At 45.9% G+C, this 21,564-nt stretch overlaps 1 protein-coding gene across 1 annotated transcript in view; it reads right to left on the reverse strand.

Moving 5' to 3' along the window:
• The window catches only part of EXOC6B (exocyst complex component 6B), a 509,545-nt gene that overhangs the window by 130,215 nt on the left and 357,766 nt on the right, over positions 1-21,564 (reverse strand). The window contains exon 19 of the mRNA XM_074285536.1: positions 10,980-11,121. Within this exon, the coding sequence (XP_074141637.1) occupies positions 10,980-11,121 (142 nt within the window). The remainder of the gene's footprint in view (positions 1-10,979; positions 11,122-21,564) is intronic.

The following is a 21,564-nucleotide window of genomic DNA, read 5'->3' on the forward strand; positions in this document are numbered from 1 at the left end:
CAGTGACTTCTCTCTGTTAATTTGTCCCTATTTATTTTGTACAGAGTTTGCTAGAAATATACTTCTTGACCTTCATCTCTCCCATTGTATTGGCAGCGCTTTGAGGGCAGGGGCTGTCTTTTGCCTCTTTGTATTAGTAGTGGTTGGCACAGTGCCTGGTACATTGTATGTGCTCAATAAATGATTACTGGTTGGCTGATTAATGCACTTATTGTCTTCTTCATTAAAATGTAAGAATGAAAAACTCTTTGTTCTGGTTAAAAACCAGGGAAGTTGGCCATGGAGAAGATCAGGTATGTAACCTGCAGAAATAAAAGCACTCAATAAAGACTGACACTATTTACCAAAAGGTGCTGGGAAAACTGGAAAGTAGTCTGGCAAAAAGAGGTCTAGACTAACATCATATAGCATATAGTGGATCCACGACCTGGCTACAGAAAGTCACATCATAAACCAATTAGAGGAAGAAAGCAGGAAATACCTTCCACAACTGTGTACAAGGGAACAGTTCATGAACAAATAAGGGACCCATAGCATTGGAGAAGATAAAATGAATGATTTTAACTACATAAAATTGAACTATTTTGCACCAAAAACCCAATGCAGTTAAAATTAAGAAGAAAATGCTTTTTTTCTGATAAAAGTCTGATAGACAGAAAGACTTGATTCAAGTGTGTAAGAATGCCAGCTATTGTCCACTGGATAAGTGGTTCAAGGAAATGAACAGGTAGTTTTCAAAGGAAAAAGTCCACATTATCACATGACATACACACACACACATGTCATCTGATATACTCTCTCTCTCTCTCTTTATATATATATATAAATTATTTTGAATCATTAATAATTGAAGAAATGCACATAAAAAAAAACCCTCTGAGGTCTTACTTTGCACCAATCAAATTAACTAGGCTATATTCAAAAGAACAAAGAAAGAAGAAAAGGCCTCTATGAACAGAAATATTTACAGCAGGTTTTGATGTGGCAAAGAACCAAAACCCCATTAATCAGGGAATGGCCAAATGAATTCTGGTACGTAATGGGATGGGCTATCACTCTAAGAAATAGCAATGGTGACAATTTCAGAGAAACCTAGAAATACTTGCAGAAAACCAATGACAAAGTATGTCCTCCACTTCCTTTCAGGGGGATGAGGGTCTCAAAGTGCAAAATGAGACACACACATGGCAAATATATGGCTTTGTTTTGTTTTACTATAGTTGTTACTATAAGGCTTATGTTTTTCTCTTTTTATTTTGGGAACATAAATGTTAAAGAAAACTTTAAAAGTAGCATGTCAATAACTGAATATAGTACAAAATGAATATAATACCATACAATATCCTACTAAATAAATCTAAGATATGTTAAAAAAAGAATCAATCATCAGAGAATTTAAGGGATCTCTGATGTTTTCTATCTTATTTCATATCTTATTGAGAATCTTTTCCAACAAATGGTTATCCAATGTCTAATTAAAGTAACATTAGGAGGCATGGATATGTATAGGTTGCACATGCATACATCTGGATAAATGTATGTAAAAGTACATCTATGCATCTTGCCTTTAAATATGCCCATACTATATAACACACAGTGGGGGTATAGACACACAAAGCAGCCTTGTGCGTTTCTACATAAACACCCTGTAAGGCGCACTGAGGGGGTGATATGTACCATGTGGCTGCCTGTCTCTCACTTCTCTCTCTGTCTGTGTACCTCTATTCTCCCAGAATGGAGGCTCCCTGAGGAGCCGAGGGCATTCTCATTCTTATTTCTGCAAAGCCTCAAGCACAATATTTTGCATACAGAAGGCACCTAGTAAATGGGTACTGAACAGAATTGAGGCCATTTGAGGGCAAAGACAACAAAGTTCCCTTTGGCCTTCGAGCTTTTCCTCTTGGGTTCATCTGGGTCAAGCTGCTGCATTTGACTGCAACCTCCCTGTGGGAAGAGGCCCGGAGGCCCCTGGACCTAGTAGGTTTAAATCCAGAATTAGCATTTCATTGAGCAGCTCCTTTCCTCCCTTCCGGGCCAGGACAAGGCCCTTTTATTCCAATAGGAGAGCCAGGTAACACATCTTCTGCTGGAGGGAGACAGCAGTAGGCATTTGTCCTCAAGGGGGTCAAAGACCCACTGACAAAAGCTCCCATCTGTCCAGGTCAGACTTCCCACAGCCACAAGAACAGGAGCCAGAGTAGATGGCGGGGGAATAACTGCTAACTGGCACGTGGAAGCAATGCTCCATTACTGAGCCATAAAAGGAGATGAAAATGAAAAATGCTGAAAACGACATTTATAAATCATTGCAGGAAAGAGTCAGAACAAAGATAACATGCAATGGTCAGAAGAAGTCACACCTAGTTCCTTGCTACACACATAGAAGCCGCGGATCATTCCCACACTCTCTGGAGGCTTGCCTGCCACTTCACACCTACTGGATCATCCATGAAGATGCAGACAGAGTGCTGCCCAGGCCATTTCCCCATCAGGCTGCTTCAGCCCCAGTGCAGACTTTCTGGGAGTTCCGCCTACATTTCATTCCGTACAAAGTGAGATTTCTGGGATCCGCGGTCCACATCCGCTCGTTCCTCTGTTTTGTCCCATCCTGTGAGTGGTGGGCATCAGAGAAAGCTGTGGGGAGAAGAGGACTGACTTTTCCTCCCCTCCCCCTCCCCCTCCTGTCTTTATCCAAGTCACTAAAAGAAAGGTCCAACAGAATAGGGGGAAGCACCAAGTGGTGGGGCCCAGAGCTAGCGGGCTCATCTTGCAGCCCTGTTCGAGAAGCTCTGCATGTGCCCACCTGGACCCACGCTCCACAAACTCCAGGCCAGTCTGACCCCCCTCCTGGAGTCACAAGCCTCCTACCATCAGCTCCCTCTCTTCGGTGCCCTCCTTCCAGGCAGTTCCTGCCCCTGCCAGGGCCAGAGGAGCTCTTTCCAGGGAGGGTTGATGGTCTTTCTCTGCATCTCTAACTCTTAGAGAGTCACAGTAAACACTCCAACAAGCGCTTAATTCCTGACTGGCCGACAGGGGCCCAGCCATCGAATGCACCCCTTTTTTCAGGACCCGGAGGACCATTTCACTAGGCGATCTGGCCTCACCAAGGGCAGGCTTCCAGCCTCCTAGGAGGCTCCTTCCTTTTGTCGATTCCAAGACGAGACCATGCTTCTTATGAGAGAAATCAGAAGCAAAATAAAAGCTGGACCGCTCTGCCCTCCCCCTCTGTGTAATACAGCTAAAACAAAAAAGCCAAATTCCCCAGAACACCTTTCCTGCATGTACGGACGGATCTTGAGCCAAGCGAGATTTGTCTGTAGCAATCCTAGGACAACATCACTGGCCTCCTGACTCTCATTCTGATACTCCTTCTTTTACCCAGAATGTTCTCCTCCCCTATATGCGAGCTCAGACATAGGGAGGAGAAATAAGATAAGCTGATAATCGCAAAGAGCCAAGATTACAAGCCAGGCTTACAAATTCTGAACTTTACATCTGTCAGGAAATTGGGGCTTCCCCAAATTCAGGTCTTGGTGATCACTTAATCCTCTCATATTTTTAAAACACTAATGACAATCAGAAAGCTGGAAACACTAAGATGATATGGAAACAATAAATTTAAACAACTAATTTGGCCCCAAAAGCATAAAGAGGGAAATGGGAAGAGATATAATGTCCTAATGCAGGAAGAGATCCAGATGGATTACTCCCATGAAACACCAAGCCTATTCTAGAAGCTGCTAATGCCTTATCAGATAAGGAAAGGAGATTACAGAAAAAGATTTTAAAGGTGGAGCTGCTATCCCACCGTCTGGGACCTTTAAGGTGTGCTCCCACTTGGAGGCAGGGGGTTAACTAGACTGCAGCTGGAGCTATTTTCCCGGCCTAAGCAATCTAGCGACTCCCAACAATTAGAATGTCTTAAATTTTGCAGCATTTGGTGGAGCTTTCTGGTTCATACTCCACATTCAGTTTCCTGGCAATTATCTTAAAGAAGCGGGGTAATGTCAAAGAAAATAGAGGAGGCCTAAAATTCCCCCCAAATTGCATCTTTTGTGAAGAGGGAAAGACTGGACTATATCGGATTATATTATGGAGATTAAAGGGCCATTAGGCTGATGCTGGCTGTGGCAAAGAATAGTCCATGCAAGTGAAGGAAAGACATGCATGGAGGCAGAAGGCTTGGAGTCAATTGACTAAGGACAAGAATGGGGTGAGCAACAGTCACAAAAAGAATAATAATGGAGCCCCTGGCTCACCTGATTATTAGGCTGTTGAGCACATCTGGACTGCCTCCTGCCTGTACCCAAGAGTGTTCTCAATGAAAATGTGGGGTTTAATGAAATTTTAAATATAATTTTATTGCTTTTAAATTTTTCTAATAAAAAAATGGTTAAAAGACTTTGGAGATTGAAAAATTACCATGTTACACTCCCAGGCCTGTAAGAGAATGGGATTTAGTAAACTTTGGAATCTGCGTAAACTGATGTGGAGGCAGAAATAATTTCAATTTCCTTTTGGGAACTGTTTCTTAAAAATGACCTGTCTCGGTTCTTGCTCGTCCTTGGTAGCGCCAAGATATACATGGTTTCAAAGTGCAGTAAACATAAAGAAAGTGTTCCATGTTCCATGTTTGGAAATAACTAAAATGTAAAAATATAGAGGAAAAAAAAAAAGGGCCAAATTTTAAATGTCAGGTAAAAAAAATCAACAACCACATCCTCCCTACAATGGGGAGCCAGAATAGTAGGTGAGAAACTCCTGGCACTCAGGGTGACATTTTCTCAGACAGGAAGCTATTCCCCAGCCTAAAACAAGGGGGGAGACCGAGAGCTCTCCACCCCAGGCAAAGACTGATGGGTAGCCAGACTTGAGGAGACCTTGTCACCTTCCCAATGGCCCATGTGACCTGGAAATTAATTGATCCTGTCACTGCGGAGCCCGGATCCATTTCCCGATTCTTTTCCAGCCCCTCAGCGGAGCTGCCAACCCAACACTCACAGGGGCCTGTGCTGCCCCTTCTCTGGGGGCCAAGAACGGGGCTGACAGTGATGTATGGCGAGGTTAGAGCAGCCTCATCTGTCTCCATTTTCCTGACAGGGATGGCATCTCGGCCCTGGGTGGGGAGGAGCAGGTCATGTGCCCCTGCTGCTCAGGTTGGCAGCACCTGCCACCGAATGTCTGGGGGTCCTGGTGACGAGCCGGGGGAGACAATGGCCGCCTTATCTTCGAGAATCTGAGGCGTTACAGCCGGTAAAACAACATGTCTGAAATTCTCCTCTGGGTCAGCTCGGTGGGTGCTACTTGTTGACCACGTCCGAGAGCGAGAGTCTCAGGGTTGGCAGGGCCCAGCAAGGAAAATCTGACTTCACCGTTCCTAATGGCACAGAGGCCTCCCCATGGGTTTTCTGTAGCCAATGCTGGAACTTCCTAAAGAGACATTGCCCAGAAAATAGTTCTGCAAGCAGAGACTTCATGTCTTACGTTTGCTAATCTAAGTAAGGATTCCAATGTCTGCTACATGTTTATCTGAAATAATTCTGGATGTGGAAATGCAAAATTAACTCTCTCTGCTCTAAGATTTGAGTAGTTCAAGCTGGGTAACTTCAGAAGCTTCAAAGAGGCTTTTGTGTCAGCATATTGATGGTGTGTTGCGGAAATAGGCATTCTACCATGACCCTGGGTTTTTAAAAAATAATTCTTTCTATTGCTTTAATGCTCCAGAGGAAACTAAAAAAATGAATTGCATTCCTCCGGTATAACTAGGTGCTACAGAATGAATGACCAACTTAGACGACTTTTTTCAAAAAATTTGGGTAAAATGACAGGAAAGATAAAGACAGGCGAACAATGGGGCAAGAAGACGGGAGTCTGAAGAAAGCCGAAGGATAAGAAGAATGAGCAAGAGTGTGCTAAATGTGGATCGACCAGTTCAAGCTACATTTTTCTAAGACATCCAAAAAAGGATTATGTTGAAAAAAAGGAGGCAACATAAGGAAATCCTTTTGTGATTCAGTTCACCGATCAGGCAACCTGAAGAGTTAATCTATGGGAAATCCATCGGCCGGGGTGTTTGTCTCATGAACTGGTTACTGTTTTAATGTGCCAACGACAACTAATTATTCCCCATTTTCATATGGGCTGTACAGTGTAAGACGTAAGCCAGCTTCCTTTCACACACACTCAAATTCTATCATCAATCTTCTGACCTTAATGTCTCTCAGATGGAAGGGGGCAGAAAAGGAAGACAGGTTTGAAAATTACTATTCAGAATGGTGAAGCTGGGGTGACAGCTAAGGAATCTGAAATGAGTGATAATGAAACAAGTTTTTAAAAGTAGAAAATCTGCCTCTCACGATGCCCAAAGGAAATCGGCATCTTCCAACGGTGTGTTTTCTCGAACAAAGGGTAACCTTGGGGATGGGAGGTAGTTTCTTGTGTTGAAGACTGTGCTGGGGCAGAAAATGGAATGAAATAAATAATTCTATACATTTATCTCTCTTTGAAAACTAGAGCAGACACCAAATGGCAGTGCCACAATATAAAGAGTGATTTTTGGAGGGAGAAGGAAAAATGGCTTGGAAAGGAAGTAATTTCTAAACTATTTGGAAGAATCCTTCAGCATGGAGCGGTGCCTCTAGCTGCACTGATTTCACATTTCAAAGATTTATTTAACATTTCAAGAAGAGCCAGTTTCTGTGAAAATTCTGTCCTCCCCAGTAGTACTCCAGAGACCCCCAAGCTTCCCAAGAGAAAATCGTTTGCTCCCTCATCTTCTGAGATAAGGAAGTGCTTGAGATGATGTTCTCCCTTTGCAGATTAAAGCAGGTAAAATGGTTGGCTTTACAGACATCACAGACCACTGCCAGCTCACATATGGACAAGTTACTCAGCTCCCTAGAGGGTTAGCCAGCTCGTGATGGGGTGATACAGGGCTTAGCAGGGCCCTGAAGTTCTAGGCTTTGGGAGCAAGGAGAGGGCCCCGAACTATTCAGAGAAGTCTCTGAAGTGCCGGCCACCCCAGGGGTTCGTGATCCCATCAGACGCCTCACATTTTTGGTGGGAGCAAGCACAAAGCCCTGGGGAAGACAGGGAAGAAAAGGAGGGACAACTAGGCAGGGAAGGTGAGGGCAAAGGCCTCATAGACCAGGCAAATCCCAGAGACACCCAAGGAGCTAAGTGTAGTGAGAAATGTACCCCGAGGCAGAGAGCAGAGCAGACAAAACCCACAGAACTCAGGCCTCCTATGTGCACATGCATCCCACCTACACACAGATGCATGCACACAATACCCATGCACACAGCTGCCCACCCCACCCCACCCCAGCTTGGCAAACCCCAGCATTCAGTGCCAGTTATGACTTTTCTTCCCAGAACCAGGGGGATCCCTACAAGTCAGTGCTGCCTGTGAACATTTCCTCTGGGCAAGGTCGCCTTCCCCTCCCCACTGAGGCAGTTCAAACAGCTGCAGAGCCCAACTGGGCCGGTTGGTGACGAGTCCTCTGGCACCTCAGAAGGTCCGAAGCTCCTGGCTAATCTGGACTGCCCGCTTCCCAGCCCTGTGAGGGTCTCCCCCGGGCTCACAGAAAGGAGGCTAAGGCTCCTTGTGCACACAGCACTGGTGGAAAGATGTCAGCATCAATTATCCTGTCAGCCAGGGCTGCATTTATCTGCCTTCTGTATCATTACCTGAATTTCATGTATCATTTCTGGAAGCTTTTTTTTATAGGCCCCTTGAACAGCTGAAGAGAGAAAGAGTGAAGGGGGCTGATACAAGGAGAAGAAACTGTGCTGGCTGTTCTCTCACCAGAAAAGGCTCTTGGGGAGGGAATCTGAACTCCTTTAATTAATGAACTTTGGAGGTTTCAGGAGTCTGAATGAAGAGCTTTTCAGGGTAAAGCACCCAGCCTCCATGATCCTACTGACTGATCCTTCAGAGGCTTCATGTCCACCTCCCCAGGGTGTCCAAGGCAGCCACAGATGCCAGTCAGGACCCTGCTTCTGGGGACATGGCACGGAATGACCTGCTGGGCCCACAAACCCTTTTCAGTTACTGCCAGATACAGGGTATCATTAACATCAAAAGCATCTGTGAAATGGATTGTGAACCTGTGTAGTCTTACTGAGAGGCCACTAGAGCTGGGGGGACTGGCAAAGGCCACCAGTCTGGCCTGCAGTACTTTATTTTAAATGATCCAACCCCAAAGAACACCACAGAACCTCAAATCTAAGAGACCCACGAGGCCGTATAGTTTAACCTGCAATGGAGCAAGAATTTCCCCTCCACCTCAGCCAACAGGTTGGTCCTTCTGACCTCACTGGTGGACCTCACAGAAGGGTCATTCATTTCCTAAGAGTCCATTTTGCTTGGAGACAATGCTAACTGTCAGGAAGTTATTCCTTATATTGGGCTTATATCATATAACTCTGCTCCGCCTAGGTGGGGAGAAGCAGCAGCACTGGGGGAAGTTGCACCTCCTTCCTCAGACTCGCACAGAAAGCTTGGGGCTCTATCTCCAAGTCATGAAACAGAAGCCGAAGGAGCACTTTTGGGGCATCCTGGAGGTGGGACCCTACATGGGGATGACAGGCCAGCCCCTTCTGTCATGTATCTAGCTCACACCATTTCTCTCCTCTGATTCCGAGGGAAAGAAACATTTGCAAACCCTCTTCCCTGTTCAGATCCTGGAAACATGCCCTTGTGTCTGCCCCTAGTCCTGCATCCTCATAAGCGATGATACCAAGTGTACCGACTCATCCTACGAATTCTTTCCTGGACGTTCTTCCCCCTGTCGACATGCTCCCAAAAATGTGGCGTGCAAGACTGAGCACAATCGATTAACCGTGCTTTGATTGGGGTAGGGCAGAGGGAGCCAGCTGTACGCTGTGCAAAGAGGGATCACAGTATCTCTCCAGAGGATATTCCACTGATTCATCGCTCACTTGATCAGCTCTTCCCAAATTCCACTTTGTACTCTGCTCCTCCATCCCGATGGAAAGTATTCGTTTGGTTTTATGAGCCAGGTGAGGGTTCTCTCCACAGCGGCCAGGTCATTCCTGCTCAGAGGTAAGAGTCCAGAGCAGAACTTTCCACTCTCAGAACCCTGAGTCTCCTGCCAGACTGAACAGTTTTAGCCAGCAAAAGAGGTGGCAAGTGTGTCAAATCGTTGTGAAGAAAATTAGAGCATGTGGTGAAAAGGGAGCAGCCCAGATGTTGCAAAGGTCTTTCAAGAGGCAACCCAGTCAGAGGGAAATGGAAATGACGGGTTACAAAGAGAAGCGATCACCAAGGAGAATGCTAAGCAGCAAGGTCATCCATTCCCTCCTCTGCAGGACATTTCAAGAGAACCTAAGAGACTCAGGATGTCAGGTGGTCCTTCCATGGTGAACCGATGACAGGGACAAGAGGCTCACAACAACGGGATCCTAAATCCGCTGCAGTACTGGGATTGTAGGACTCTGATGCTGGGGAAATGGCATACTTATAAGAACTATATTACGTAAGAATTATTCTTAATTATAATATAACAATATTTTATTATATATATATATAAAAAGAATAATTCTTAAACTCCTCTGCTATACAGGAGTCCTTCCCCAGCCCCTCTCCATTATTTCCTTTTTCTCCTATTTTGCCTCAGATCTATTGGTTCTTACAGTCTCCGGGTAGATAATAAGCTCCTTGAGGGCAGGGACAGCTTCTGCCTCTGGGTATAGCCGGTCCCTTCCCGCAGGCGAAGGCAGCAGCAGGGACACATTCAGGAGGCAGCGTGGGCCAGGCCAGCTGAGCCACTGCCACCATCGCCTCAATGACCCTGAGCCCTTGAGAAAAGCGACGCTCCCGCCCGCTGTCCTCCGCCATCATTTTGGAAAGAAAGCTTTGTCTAGATGGGAGCCTGGAAGCGGTTCCAGCGGGCAGCACAGACACAGGCACAGACGACAAGAAAAGTCTTGTCCCCAAATCCCCGGAAATAAAGCATTTGACAGCAGAAAATGATACAATTCTGTCAATGGAAGTGAAACTAAAAGCAGCGCTATCATCAGTGTTGTCACTGCAACCTGAGGCGCGTGAGGCCTTTCCAACTAAACGCATCTGAAACCTCCCAGACATGGTGTTTCCCCAAGTGGGGCATGACAGACTAAATGACAATGAATGGACGAATGATACAGAATCCATTAAGTAGTCACGAGGGGCACTTTTCTCTTGGTGTCCCCTGGACTGGCACAGGGCTTTGCACACAGAAAGCACTTTCTAAATGATATTTTTCATTCACTCATTCACTGATACCGTCACAGAGATAGCAGTTAAACAATGAAATGGGCCCAGAATTGACTGGAGGAAGAAAGCGGCCTGGCTTGTTTCAGGAACATTGCTGTCAATATGTAAAACCTCAAGTTTCTCCATGAGAGAAAGGTTTTTCTATAATTTTAAGAAACTGTCCTTCCCTCAAAGGGAAGTCAAGCCTTGAGTCACCCAAACGGCAACGGGGAGAGGAGGAGACACGGACAGGTCTCAGCCCCAATTTCCTAATTTGTGAAACAAGAACAAGAGTCAACACCCCCTTCATCGTGTTCTTGTGACAATTAAATGAGAAAGCACACATAAAGACCTTCGTCAGCCTGAAAGTACAATATAATTTTCTGAGAGCCATTGAGCTAAAGAGCACAGCTGAAGCCGAGAGCCGGCACAATCACTAAGAGGCACCAAGCTCCTGAGGGCAGAGTCATGGCGAGTGACTGGGAATCTCCCAGAGGAGCCCAGGACGGACTGGTCAGACAGGCCACAAGAAAGCCAGGAGAAGGCAGCTGCACCCACCACACAAGTGGGGGCACAGGGCAGAAGAGGCAGACATCTCCAAAGGATGGGAAGGAAACTGGGTGCGAAAAAGCCCACCCAGCACTGACCAGGCCGGGCCGATGGCCTCCAGGCCCTCCCGCCCACCTCCCCCCCAGCTGAGGCGCAAGGGGCCCATCCTTACGTTCGCACTCCTGGACGTCCAGGTTGAACTGCTGCAGGGCTCCCAGGCTGAGCTGCCGCACGTCCGCTTCCAGCAGCAGCTGCATCAGTGACGTGGCCAGGTGCTTGCAGGCGGACATGCACGCGGTCTGAGCCACCTTCCCCTGGAAAACACAAGAGAAACCGTGAGGCCGGTGAGCGGAAACAAACTCCCCAGGAATGCAGTGGCTTCTTACTGTGGAATTCTTAAAACACCCCACGGCTTGGCTGTTTGCGCCTCCGGTGGCCCAAGATGGACGCCATCTTGGGAAGTGATTCGATGCGTGTCAGAGTGAGCTGTAATGTTAAGCTAAAACTTGTGAAAAGGTGCAGATCCCGTCAGAGGATGTTCTTCTCTAAATTAAAAGCAAGACAAGAATGTTTCAAAATCATGAGTAATGGGGAGCCAAGATGGCAGAGTAGCAAGAAGAAATAGAGCAAACTCCCTTCTAAAAAACTTCTCCAAACACTCTGAGAAAACATACCAGGCCAAAACCTAATAAGGAAATCCTCAAAAAAAAAATCACAATACACAATTTTTTCTGCATAGGAAGGCAGAGAGCAAGGTCTGTGGATACTAGAGATCGAGTCTGGCATCCCAGTACAGGAAAGAGCTGTGTCCCAAAGCGAGAAGAGGTCCTGATCTAAGACAGAGGGGACTGGACTTTTAGGGGCCAGGAAATGTCAGGACTGACAGCTCTGTGGTTCACTGCAATTCTGGGTCACACAGCCCAGGTAGCCTGAGGAAGGCACCGAGGGATGACCTTCTTGGGGGAGGAATGGTGCCGGGGCCTAGGCTGTAGATCCGGAGCAGCAAGTTCAGAAAGCAGTTCTGTCGCTCTGACCCAGGGGCAGATGGGCAGCTTGGGACCAGCCCGCAGCCCAGTTTGAAGCCTGCAAAAGAATAACCAGGGCAGGAATCTCAGACCAAAGAAGACCCTATTCTTCTCTCCCTGTAAGGGCTCCCTTCGAGCAACTGGAATCTTGCAGCCATCTCCTGAAAGTCTAGATGAGCCGGCCTAGAAGTACAGTGCTCCAATGCCAACCCACACCAGGAACTTGCAGAGCTCAGACCTGGGGTCAGAAGTCAGACCTGCTTTGGAAGGGACTACTTGCAAAGCACTGAAAACTTTCAGGACCTTAGCCTGAGCTCCCTGGATCCCAGAATAATACAACACGCAATACTCCAAGAAGGCAACAGTAAGATTATCCCAGTCCCTCCTTACAAAGGTGTGCGGAGATTAGCTCTAATGTAAAGCCCGAAGTCAGAAAGTAAGCAGGAAGAATGAGCAACACAACAATTTTATCAAAAAAAGTTATTGCAACAGTGACAGGCTCTCTCTCTCTCTCTGTGTCTGTCTCTCTCTGTCTCTGTCTCTCTCTCTCTCTCTCTCACACACACACACACACACACACACACACACACACACACACACACACACACACACACAGCCCACCCCTGCCCTTATTTCTTAGAATCAAAGGACAAAACAAATGGAAAGAATCCATTGTTACCTCCTGAAAGAAATCCTAGGAGGAAAACACTCAGGAACATTATAACCAAAATTTAGAGCTTTTACGTAAAGAAAAAGTACTGTGAATAGTCAGAAAGAAAGAATTTGAGTACTGCGGAGCCACAATCAGAATTACACATGATTTAGCAATCACCACTCTAAAGGAATGGGGAAGCTTATGATATTCTAGAAGGCAAAGGATATAGGTTTACCTATATTATAATCTACCATGCAAAAGAGAGCACAATCCTACAAGGAAAAATAGACTTTTAATGAAATAAAAGAGTTCCAAGCATTCTTGATGAACAGAGTAGTGCATCAGAGAAATTCTGAAGCATATACATGGGAGCCAAGAGAAATAGAAAAAGGTTAAGTATGAACAATGGGGATCCACTGCTTATGGTTCTAACCGGGGGAGATGGTACGTGTCCCCTGTGGAATCTCTTCTCAGCACGGGTCATGGAGGGAGTCGAATTAGGCAAAACCTGGAAGTGGTTCCGTTATCTATTGATGAGCTTAGGAAAAGAAGAGAAAGAGAAGGGAAGAGGCAGATGGGGCTGGGGACAGAGTAAGGGAGAAAACAAGGGAAGGTTTGCAGAAATTCTCTTACAGAACTGTAGTGTGCAAATAGAAGTCTATATCCAAGGAGAAAGGGGGTTGCAGAAGCCTCAGAATCCAAACTGGTCAAAGGCGGGAAGAATGCACATATTCCATCGAGTACAGAAACTTATTTCACTCAAAGGAGAAAAGGGGGAATTAAAGGAAAAGCAGATTAAAGGATGCATGAATTCTAAACAAAATAAACTCTAAGGATATAAAAAATATTTAGTCGTTTTTGGGGTAGTGAAAAATTGGAAACTGAGGGAGTACCTAGCCACTGGAAAATGATGGAACAAGGCAGAGTACATAAAATGTTCAACAAATATACATAATGTATAGTAAAAAATGATGAAAGGAGTGGTTTCAGGGAAAGCTAAGAAGAGAAGTATGATCCGATACAGAATGAGATGAACAGATGAACAGAAACAAGGAAAACATTTATATGATGACAATATATTCAAAGATGAACAATTTGGAAAGGCTTGAGAACTCGGATCAGCTATCGTGAATAATTGTGACACAGGCTACTCATCTACTAATAGAAATGTAAAAGACCTACCAAGCTAAATGAGACAGTTTTTTTGGATATGGCCAAGCAGTAACTTGTTTTGCTCAACTACGCTCAGTAGGGTGAGAAGACGGAGAAGAGGTGAACTTTTGTTCACTGAAAAAAGAATGTAATTTAATTTAAAAGATTTCTTAAAGGTGAAACTAAAAATAGCAATTAAAAAATCAAACCTGCCGAAAAATGAACCAAAAGATGTGTTCTTTTAAGAAAGTTGACTGTATATCAAATAATTAAATAACAATCATGAACACATTAAAAAAATCAAATTCTTTTAAATATAAGGGTAGCCAAGTATCATATTTATAATCAACCTAGCAACAAGTATTTATTAATCATCTACTGAGCACCCTGCTGAACTGGAGTAGGAAGACATTCTAACTGGGGAGACAACATACACTTACATAGATGCACATAGAGCACATAGAATGGCTACAGGCCATGCTTGGCAGAGAGTCAAAGTGAGGGGTCGGAGTATGGGGAGGAAATGGAATGGATTCCATCATTTGAAGGGGACCAGGAAAGGCTCCTACTGACAGTGACATTTAAGCTGAATCCTAAAAGAAACCTCTGATTTCAGGTGGGGGAAAGCAGTCAGCTGCCGGTCCCAAGGCAAGGAAGTGAGCATGAGGAAAGCCGGGCTGCCGAGAACCCGAGGGGAGCCAGATGCAGGAAGCCTGGGATGGGGGAGAGGAGGCAGGGCTAGAAAGCCCCTGGAAGCCTGCAAGCAGGTCCTATGGGGAGAAAGGAAGTGCCAGTTTGTGGTCAGGGCCAAGCTTCAGGAACCTGAGGGAAGGAGACCACGCTGTGAGCGTTGGGCAGAGCTTGCCTTTGGGGGAGCGCGGATGCTGAGATGGAGACACTTCGGAAACATGGAGAGACAGAGATCAATGGTTAAGGAAGGCGCCGGCCCTGAATGCAAACAAGGGAGAAGGTGACGAATTCCACTTTGGACAAGCTGAATCTGAGATCAGGTGAGGCACCTGGCCTGAAGTCTCCCACGAGCAGTTTGTGATACAGGAGAAGCAGGAGGGCAGCTCTACAACTCAATAAACATCTCGAAGCAGACCCTGGTCTCTTGCTGGGTTTTCCTCTTGAGACAGTTTTTTTATTAACTAAAGTGGCTTCTAGCAGGGGAGTGGGGCCCTTCCTAGGTCTGTGTTAGGCCTTTGGGAGGAGGGGGAAACAGTAACATTTTCTAGCACTACCATGGTTTCCCCCCAGGCTACCAGAACTTAGGAAAAAAGTCTCACTCAGGAAGATTTGTGATTTGGAAACTTTGAGCTTCCAAGTCTGAGTGGGGACTCTTTAAAATGTACAGGATCGCTGAGGATGCTCAGGAGCAGGCTGGAAAGTCATTCCAGCCTGGATGCTGCCGTCTCTGTGAAGAATAAGCTGTACGACACTGGGGGGAAGGATGAGACAAGTAAGAGGCTGATTTCTTTTGATAGTTCCTTCCCAGCATGGTGAACTCTGACCTGAATCATGAGAGCCTTATAATCAAAGACGACATCATCATGGGAGGTTCATGGTTGGAAGTCTAATTCCTCACTAGGCCAGAGCCTCCTACTCTCTGCCTGTCCCTTTTCCCATCCCACTGTCCTGCAGACAGACAGTAAGGAGCCTGAACTGAACTGGGGAAATTTGTCCTTCCAAGTTTTTAGCACCCATGACAAGCAGCAGCTCTGGCAGGACGACCCCCGCCCAAAGAAAGACATAACCTAAGTAAGAAATATCTTTTCCAGGAACAATTGTCATGGTAACTTCCACTGACCCCTGACAGAGAGGAAGAACGGCGTCCACCTGCCAGAGAAACTGTGCAAAGGCGGGCCTATATCTCAGAAGACAGCAGATGTGATGGTTAGACACAGCAGGGGCTACGTGGACAAGTTAACAGGGAAAATGCAGACGAAGGCCACACACAAACAAGGACCGAGAAGCAAATAAATAGGAAATTTAGGGCATCAAAGCAGATCTCTAACTTCCAATCTCTTTGGTGAGTGCCACACTGATAAGAACTGGAATCGCCATTGGCTAATTTCATTAGACCAGAAGAAACAGGGTTTAAATACCAAGAAAATAAATCACATTTGGGATGCACAACAAATACAATCTCATAAAAATCTCAATTTCACATGAGGATGGACTGATTAGAAACTCATCAGCCAGCTTTCCTTAGATCAAATAAATTCCAGTGATTTATTTGTACAAAAACCATTCACTGTAATCAAAAATACAAGAATGACTCAACATTGGGAAAAAAAATCAACCTAAATGATTATATTACAAAGAGAATTATCCAAAACCACACGATCACTGCAAGGATGCAGAGAAGCCTTTGACAGTGTAACACTCTTTTATGATAAAACACCTTTCATGCCATTCTCCAATAGCTGCGTGGCTAAAGGATATGAACAGAGTTCTCAAGAGAAGAACTGTAAGGTATCCACAGCCACATGAACTGAAGGCTCCAAGTCCCTGACAATAGAAATGCAAATCAAAAAAAAAAAATCCTGAAGTTCTACTTCACATCCTGCAAATGGACAAAGATGGAAAAAAATGCCAATTCTTTAAGGTGGAGAGATTCTGAAATGACAGATAAGCTAATAAATACACTGCGGCAAGTTCTTTGCAATGATACGACCATCATGGAAAACGATTTGGAATTAGGCAGATAAAAATGACTATTTGAAAAAGAGATTCCACTTAGTTGGCTTGCACTCCAAAAAAGGCACCAAGAAGAAGAAAGGCCCCATATGCTCTAGAATATTCAGGGCAGCACTTTTTGGGGGATGATTACGAATTGAGAACAAAAAAAAGATGCCCATCAATTAAGGGATGATTAAACAAAACATGGTACGTGAAGTAATGGAATATTAGTGAGATATAAGAACTGATCTATGTGATACATACAGAAGTCTGGGGAAATTTGTATGAATTGAGTCAGAGTAAAGCAAGATCACCCCGACTCATCCCAAACCAGCCAAGAAAACAACAGACATAGAAACTACAACAGTATAAGTGGCAAGAATAATGACACCCCCCAAATCAAAAAGCGATGTAATAAAATTATAAAGATCAAGCAAAATTCAAATGAAGAATGACGGCTCCAATGCATTCCTTGGGAAATGGAGAGATCCATACACATCGCATTTGTTTTCAGACTTTTTCAATGGATTGTTCTGATGCACTGATTTATTTTCCTCTCTAAAAGTACTACTTTGTTATATGGTATAGCTCCTCTGGTAGGGGGAAGAAGAGGGAAACTTTGGAGAATTATGATATAAAAAACATCAATAAAAACTTAATAAAAAAAAAAAACCAAAATATTCTTTTGAAGAACATACAAAATTGACATATTGGCCAAAATCTAATATCTGTTCTTATCTGATGAACCTCAATTAGCTATTTATGATGTTCCTACTGTGTAGACACACTGTATTACCCCACTGGAAAAATAAATCAGAGAGAAAATAGCATTCTCTGAAGAGCAGAAGAATAAATCACTCATATAGATAACTGTTGGACACAACATTACATAAGGACATTAGAGTCATAAAATGAAGATCCTTAGCATTTACTCGACAACTTCAACTTAAATATAAGTCGGGAATCATATTTGAAAAGAATAACTGAGTGGGACAGCCGAGGGGTACTGCATGCTGAGAAGGGACACCCATGTGAGAAAGTCCAGAAAGCATAGTGAAGACCATGTGGGAAAGACAAACAGAAGTTAGAATGACTGGAGGATCCTAGAACCGTCCCGCTCCTGCATGTGCTGCATGTGCCCAAAGGGAGAAGAAAAAAGATCCTTGCCTCAGTGACCATTTATTTCTCCAAAATTCCTCCTCGAGACTAGATTCTTATAAGAGGGATAAACGGGCCAATGAATCCCAAATGATGAGAACGTTTGAGAAGAGTGACTGCCCAGTGCTATGATTAAAGTCAGGGCATCTTGACATCTACCTGGGCTCACAGGAAGGACTGGCAGCATCCTTTGGTCTAAAATATTCCGAAAAAGAAGGGGAGGAGAGAAATCAGCTCAAGAGGAAAGCATCTCCTGAATAAGCTCATCCTTCTAGGCTAGAACATCGGGCTGAATCGAGTAAGCTCCAACTCAACAGAACAGACACTTCCAAAGTCAGAGGGGGCCTAGGCCGGTAGCACGGGGGGGCCCAAAGAAAAAGCTCCCCAGGCTGAGGGGCTGGCCAGCCAGGGTCAGGCAGTTATCAGAGCAGCCGGGCCTTCCAGCCTGTGGGAATGAGCCTCCTGCTAGCCTCTGGGACACAGGGAATATGAGGGAAACCACACGTAAGTCTTAGGACTGAGAAGCTAGAGGCAGGCAACCAAAAAGAGAGTTTGAACCTAAGAAGAGGAAAGGCAGAGAATAATCACTGAGAGCCCTCACCACATGACAGACACTTTTCTAGGAGCTTTACACAACTACCATCTCACTTGATCTCACATGGATCCTCACAGGCCAGGGCTATGATAATCCTCATTTTATAGATGAGGAAATTGAAATGAGCAGAGGTCAAATGACTGGCCCAGAGTCAAGAGCTAGATTGGAACCAGGTCACCCTGACCATCCTCTGGGTCACCTCGTTAGCCCCCTTCCGTTGCCTCACTACCCATCCCTGTAATTTCCCAGACCAAAATTATCCCCCACCCCCGCAACTTCCTTATCTGTGTTAGGAAAAGAGAAGGGATCTTTTGGGCTTAAACAATTCTTGGTACATAATCTGCAGGTAATAAATACTGCTCTGCATTCATTCTCCAATCTGATGTGGATCAAAGCTTCTTAGACTAGGTAATGACCCCATGTGGGGTCACAAAATTTTGGTTTATTATCGGTAAATGTTGGATTCCTATACTTATTTTTAGATACCTACATACCAGGGGTCGCGTAAAAATTTCTTGTCTCGAGTGGAAAAAGTTTAAGAAGCCCCGGTCCAGGGCCCTCCAAGCCAGGGTCTATCTAATGAGGGAAAGCATTGCTGGAAAATCCACGAAACAGGTGTGGGGAAGGAAGGAAGGAGAGGCCATGGGACTCTCAGACGAGGTGCCAGGTGCTCAGATATGAGCCCTCCCAGAGGCCCCAAAAGCCCACATGAAGACCTTGAATAAGGAACAAATTCTGGGGGGGAGGGCTTGGGGGATACTTCCCCCACCTCAGTGGGGGGAAGTCGTGACATTTTGTGGGAGTGGTTCTGGGAGGTTCTGATGCAGGCCCTGACCCAAGGCCACCACGATGGGAGACCCTGCTCCTCCCTTCTGACATCTTGTGACCTTTGGGTGCCACGGGGTCTACAGGCAAACTCTCTCCTGAGACAGAACCTAACCCTGGGCTGGAGGTTGGGGAGCTCATGGGGCACTCATTGGACAAAAGAAGAGCTGGAAGGCCCCAGAAGTCCATTGCTTCCAATGGCCTTTACATGGCAGACACCGGTCCTCCTCTTTCCATCACTCCTCCAGAGCAACCCCTCCTGAGCTGCTCCAAAGGGCGCCCACCATCAGTCACAGCCTGGACCCTCAGCAATATGAAGCTATCCAGATGGTCTCCTTCCTCTGCCCACCCCTCAGGCCCGCCACCTTTCCCCAAAGCCCCCTGCACGAAGTGGCCTTCCACCCCCTCTGTATGCATTTGGACAAATCTGTTCAGGGACACCTCGTCTCCAGAGTAGGAGACCCGACTGTTTTGGATTTCCCTCTGCATCCCCAGAGCTCAGCATGATACCCAGCATAAGCGCCTTATAAATGCTTCTTCACTAAATTATTGATCAGCACACCGTGCTGTGAGGCCTGACTGATTATAAATGTGAAGAGCGGCTGGTAAACAAAGTCGCCCAGAGCATTCGGTGTAATGCTGGCTAACGGCGGCTATACCCCAGAAACGCAAGTTCCCCCGAGGAACCATGGAGTTGTCATTCAGTGCCAGGAACAGGAAGGGCAGAAAAAGGGAACCATTGTTCCCTGACCACGTATTAACTGTCCCACCAAGGCCCCATGAGGACCCAGGAGCTCGGAGGCGATTGAGTCATTTTAAAAAATCAGTTCTGTGGGCCACTGTGTACACACAACAAGCACACCACATCATCTAAGGAAATGAGCGTAATTTGATTTCTTTTTACTTAAAAAGGGTTATTATTTTAGCAATCTGTTTTAACGGGGTATTAACTGGTTTTGTCAATATGGCCAGTGAAAGCTGCTCTGGGGGTTTGTTAACACTTAGGGAAGGGGTTATGTTACTGGGAGACAGAAGAGACTTTATTATGGGAAAGTTCCGTTTAGCTCACATTTCTCAAGTTCCTAATGCCCATTACTCATCTCAAAAAAACAAACAGTTTATTAACGGGAGCACGAGGCATGGGATCAGCTCTAATCAGTCCAGGCCCTGGCTCCGAGTCTGGATTCAGGCCCCTGCCCCAGCTCCTTCCTCTCCAGCCCACCCCCTTCTCCATATCACTCAGGCTGCTGTGCACTGGTAGTCCCCCCTCCTGGGGGACTCTGGGCGCTCAGCCTGAAGTCCTCCCTGATTTCCAATACCCTTCATGGTGCTCCTCCAACATGGCCCTGGGCAGCAATGGGTGATTCCTGGCACCTAGAGGGCTGAAAGGGAAGCGATGAAGAGGGAGGCAGGTTCCCTCACTAAGTCAGCTAAAAATGGCAGAAAAGGGGGAAGAAGGTAGGACATGGCCTCCATGTTGTCTGCCTGCTCCCTTGCCCTGCCCCAAGGACGCTCATCAAGCACTGGACACAGCTCTGTTCTCCCAGGAGCAGCTTCCTGATCTTTTTCTAGGCCAAATGCATAGATTCCCCTCTCCCCTGACCTTGTTCCAACCTAAATGGCTCATTTGTGTTCCTTGTGCATCCTCTGTCTCTGTGTGTATCTCTATGTCTCGTTCTCTGTGTGTGTGTCTCTGTCTCTCTCTATTTCTCTCTCTCTTTCTCTCTGTGTGTGTGTGTGTCTCTCTCTCTCTCTCTCTCTCTCTCTCTCTCTCTCTCTCTCTCTCTCTCTCTCTCTCTCTCTCTCTCTCTCTCTCTCTCTCTCTCTCTCTCTCTCTCTCTCTCTCCTCTGCATTGGCCATCCCCCATATCGGGGACTCTCCCTTCTAGCTCAGAGAATCCCTTTCTTCTTCACGTTTCTACTCAAAAGCCAATGTAGGTAATTCTTCCATCTGGGAGCATCCTTTTGCCTGAAAGTATCTTGGATTTAGTTTGTATTTATTTGCTACAGGATTATTAACGGGGACCATCTTTCTTGCCCTCAGCTGCAAGGTTAGCAGAAATCCTGGCACAAACACAGTGGGGACTAAAGAAATGTTTGTCGAATACATGAACTGTTGAATCCCCCCCCCCTTACTCTCCATACTCACGTGAAGCAACATGCTATTACTAAAGCTATCACCCCCCCACCCCCCATGGCTCCCTCTCACGCTCTGTTGGGGGTCCAAGGCCTTTCCCATCTGCCTCCTCCCTGCCTGAGTCCTTACCCCTCACCCCCAGCACTGTCCCCTGAACAAGACCTCGCCTCGTGGTGCCCGTGTCAGGAAGTTCTCCCTCCTCTGCTCTGGCCACTGACCTTGCTAATATACTTTAGGGCCCCCCTGAGACCCGTCTTTTACTAGAAGCCGTCCCCAATCCCTCCTAATTCGACTCAGCAGTTCCCATAGATCCCGTACAGGACATGCTTCTTACAAATCTGCCTGGTATCGTCCTCCCCCTTAAATTGGAAACTCCAGAGAGCAGGGACTGCCTTTTTGCATTCTCAGAGCTCATCACAGTGTTTAACAACCGACTGTTGAATCCCAAGAGAAAACAGGCTTCTTTGGAGGAAAACACTGGGAGCAGCATTTTTTGTGGAGCTGGAGCTGGGAGAGGATGCTCGT

This window comes from Sminthopsis crassicaudata, chromosome 2 (genome assembly GCF_048593235.1).
Source record: "Sminthopsis crassicaudata isolate SCR6 chromosome 2, ASM4859323v1, whole genome shotgun sequence".
Taxonomy (NCBI): domain Eukaryota; kingdom Metazoa; phylum Chordata; class Mammalia; order Dasyuromorphia; family Dasyuridae; genus Sminthopsis; species Sminthopsis crassicaudata.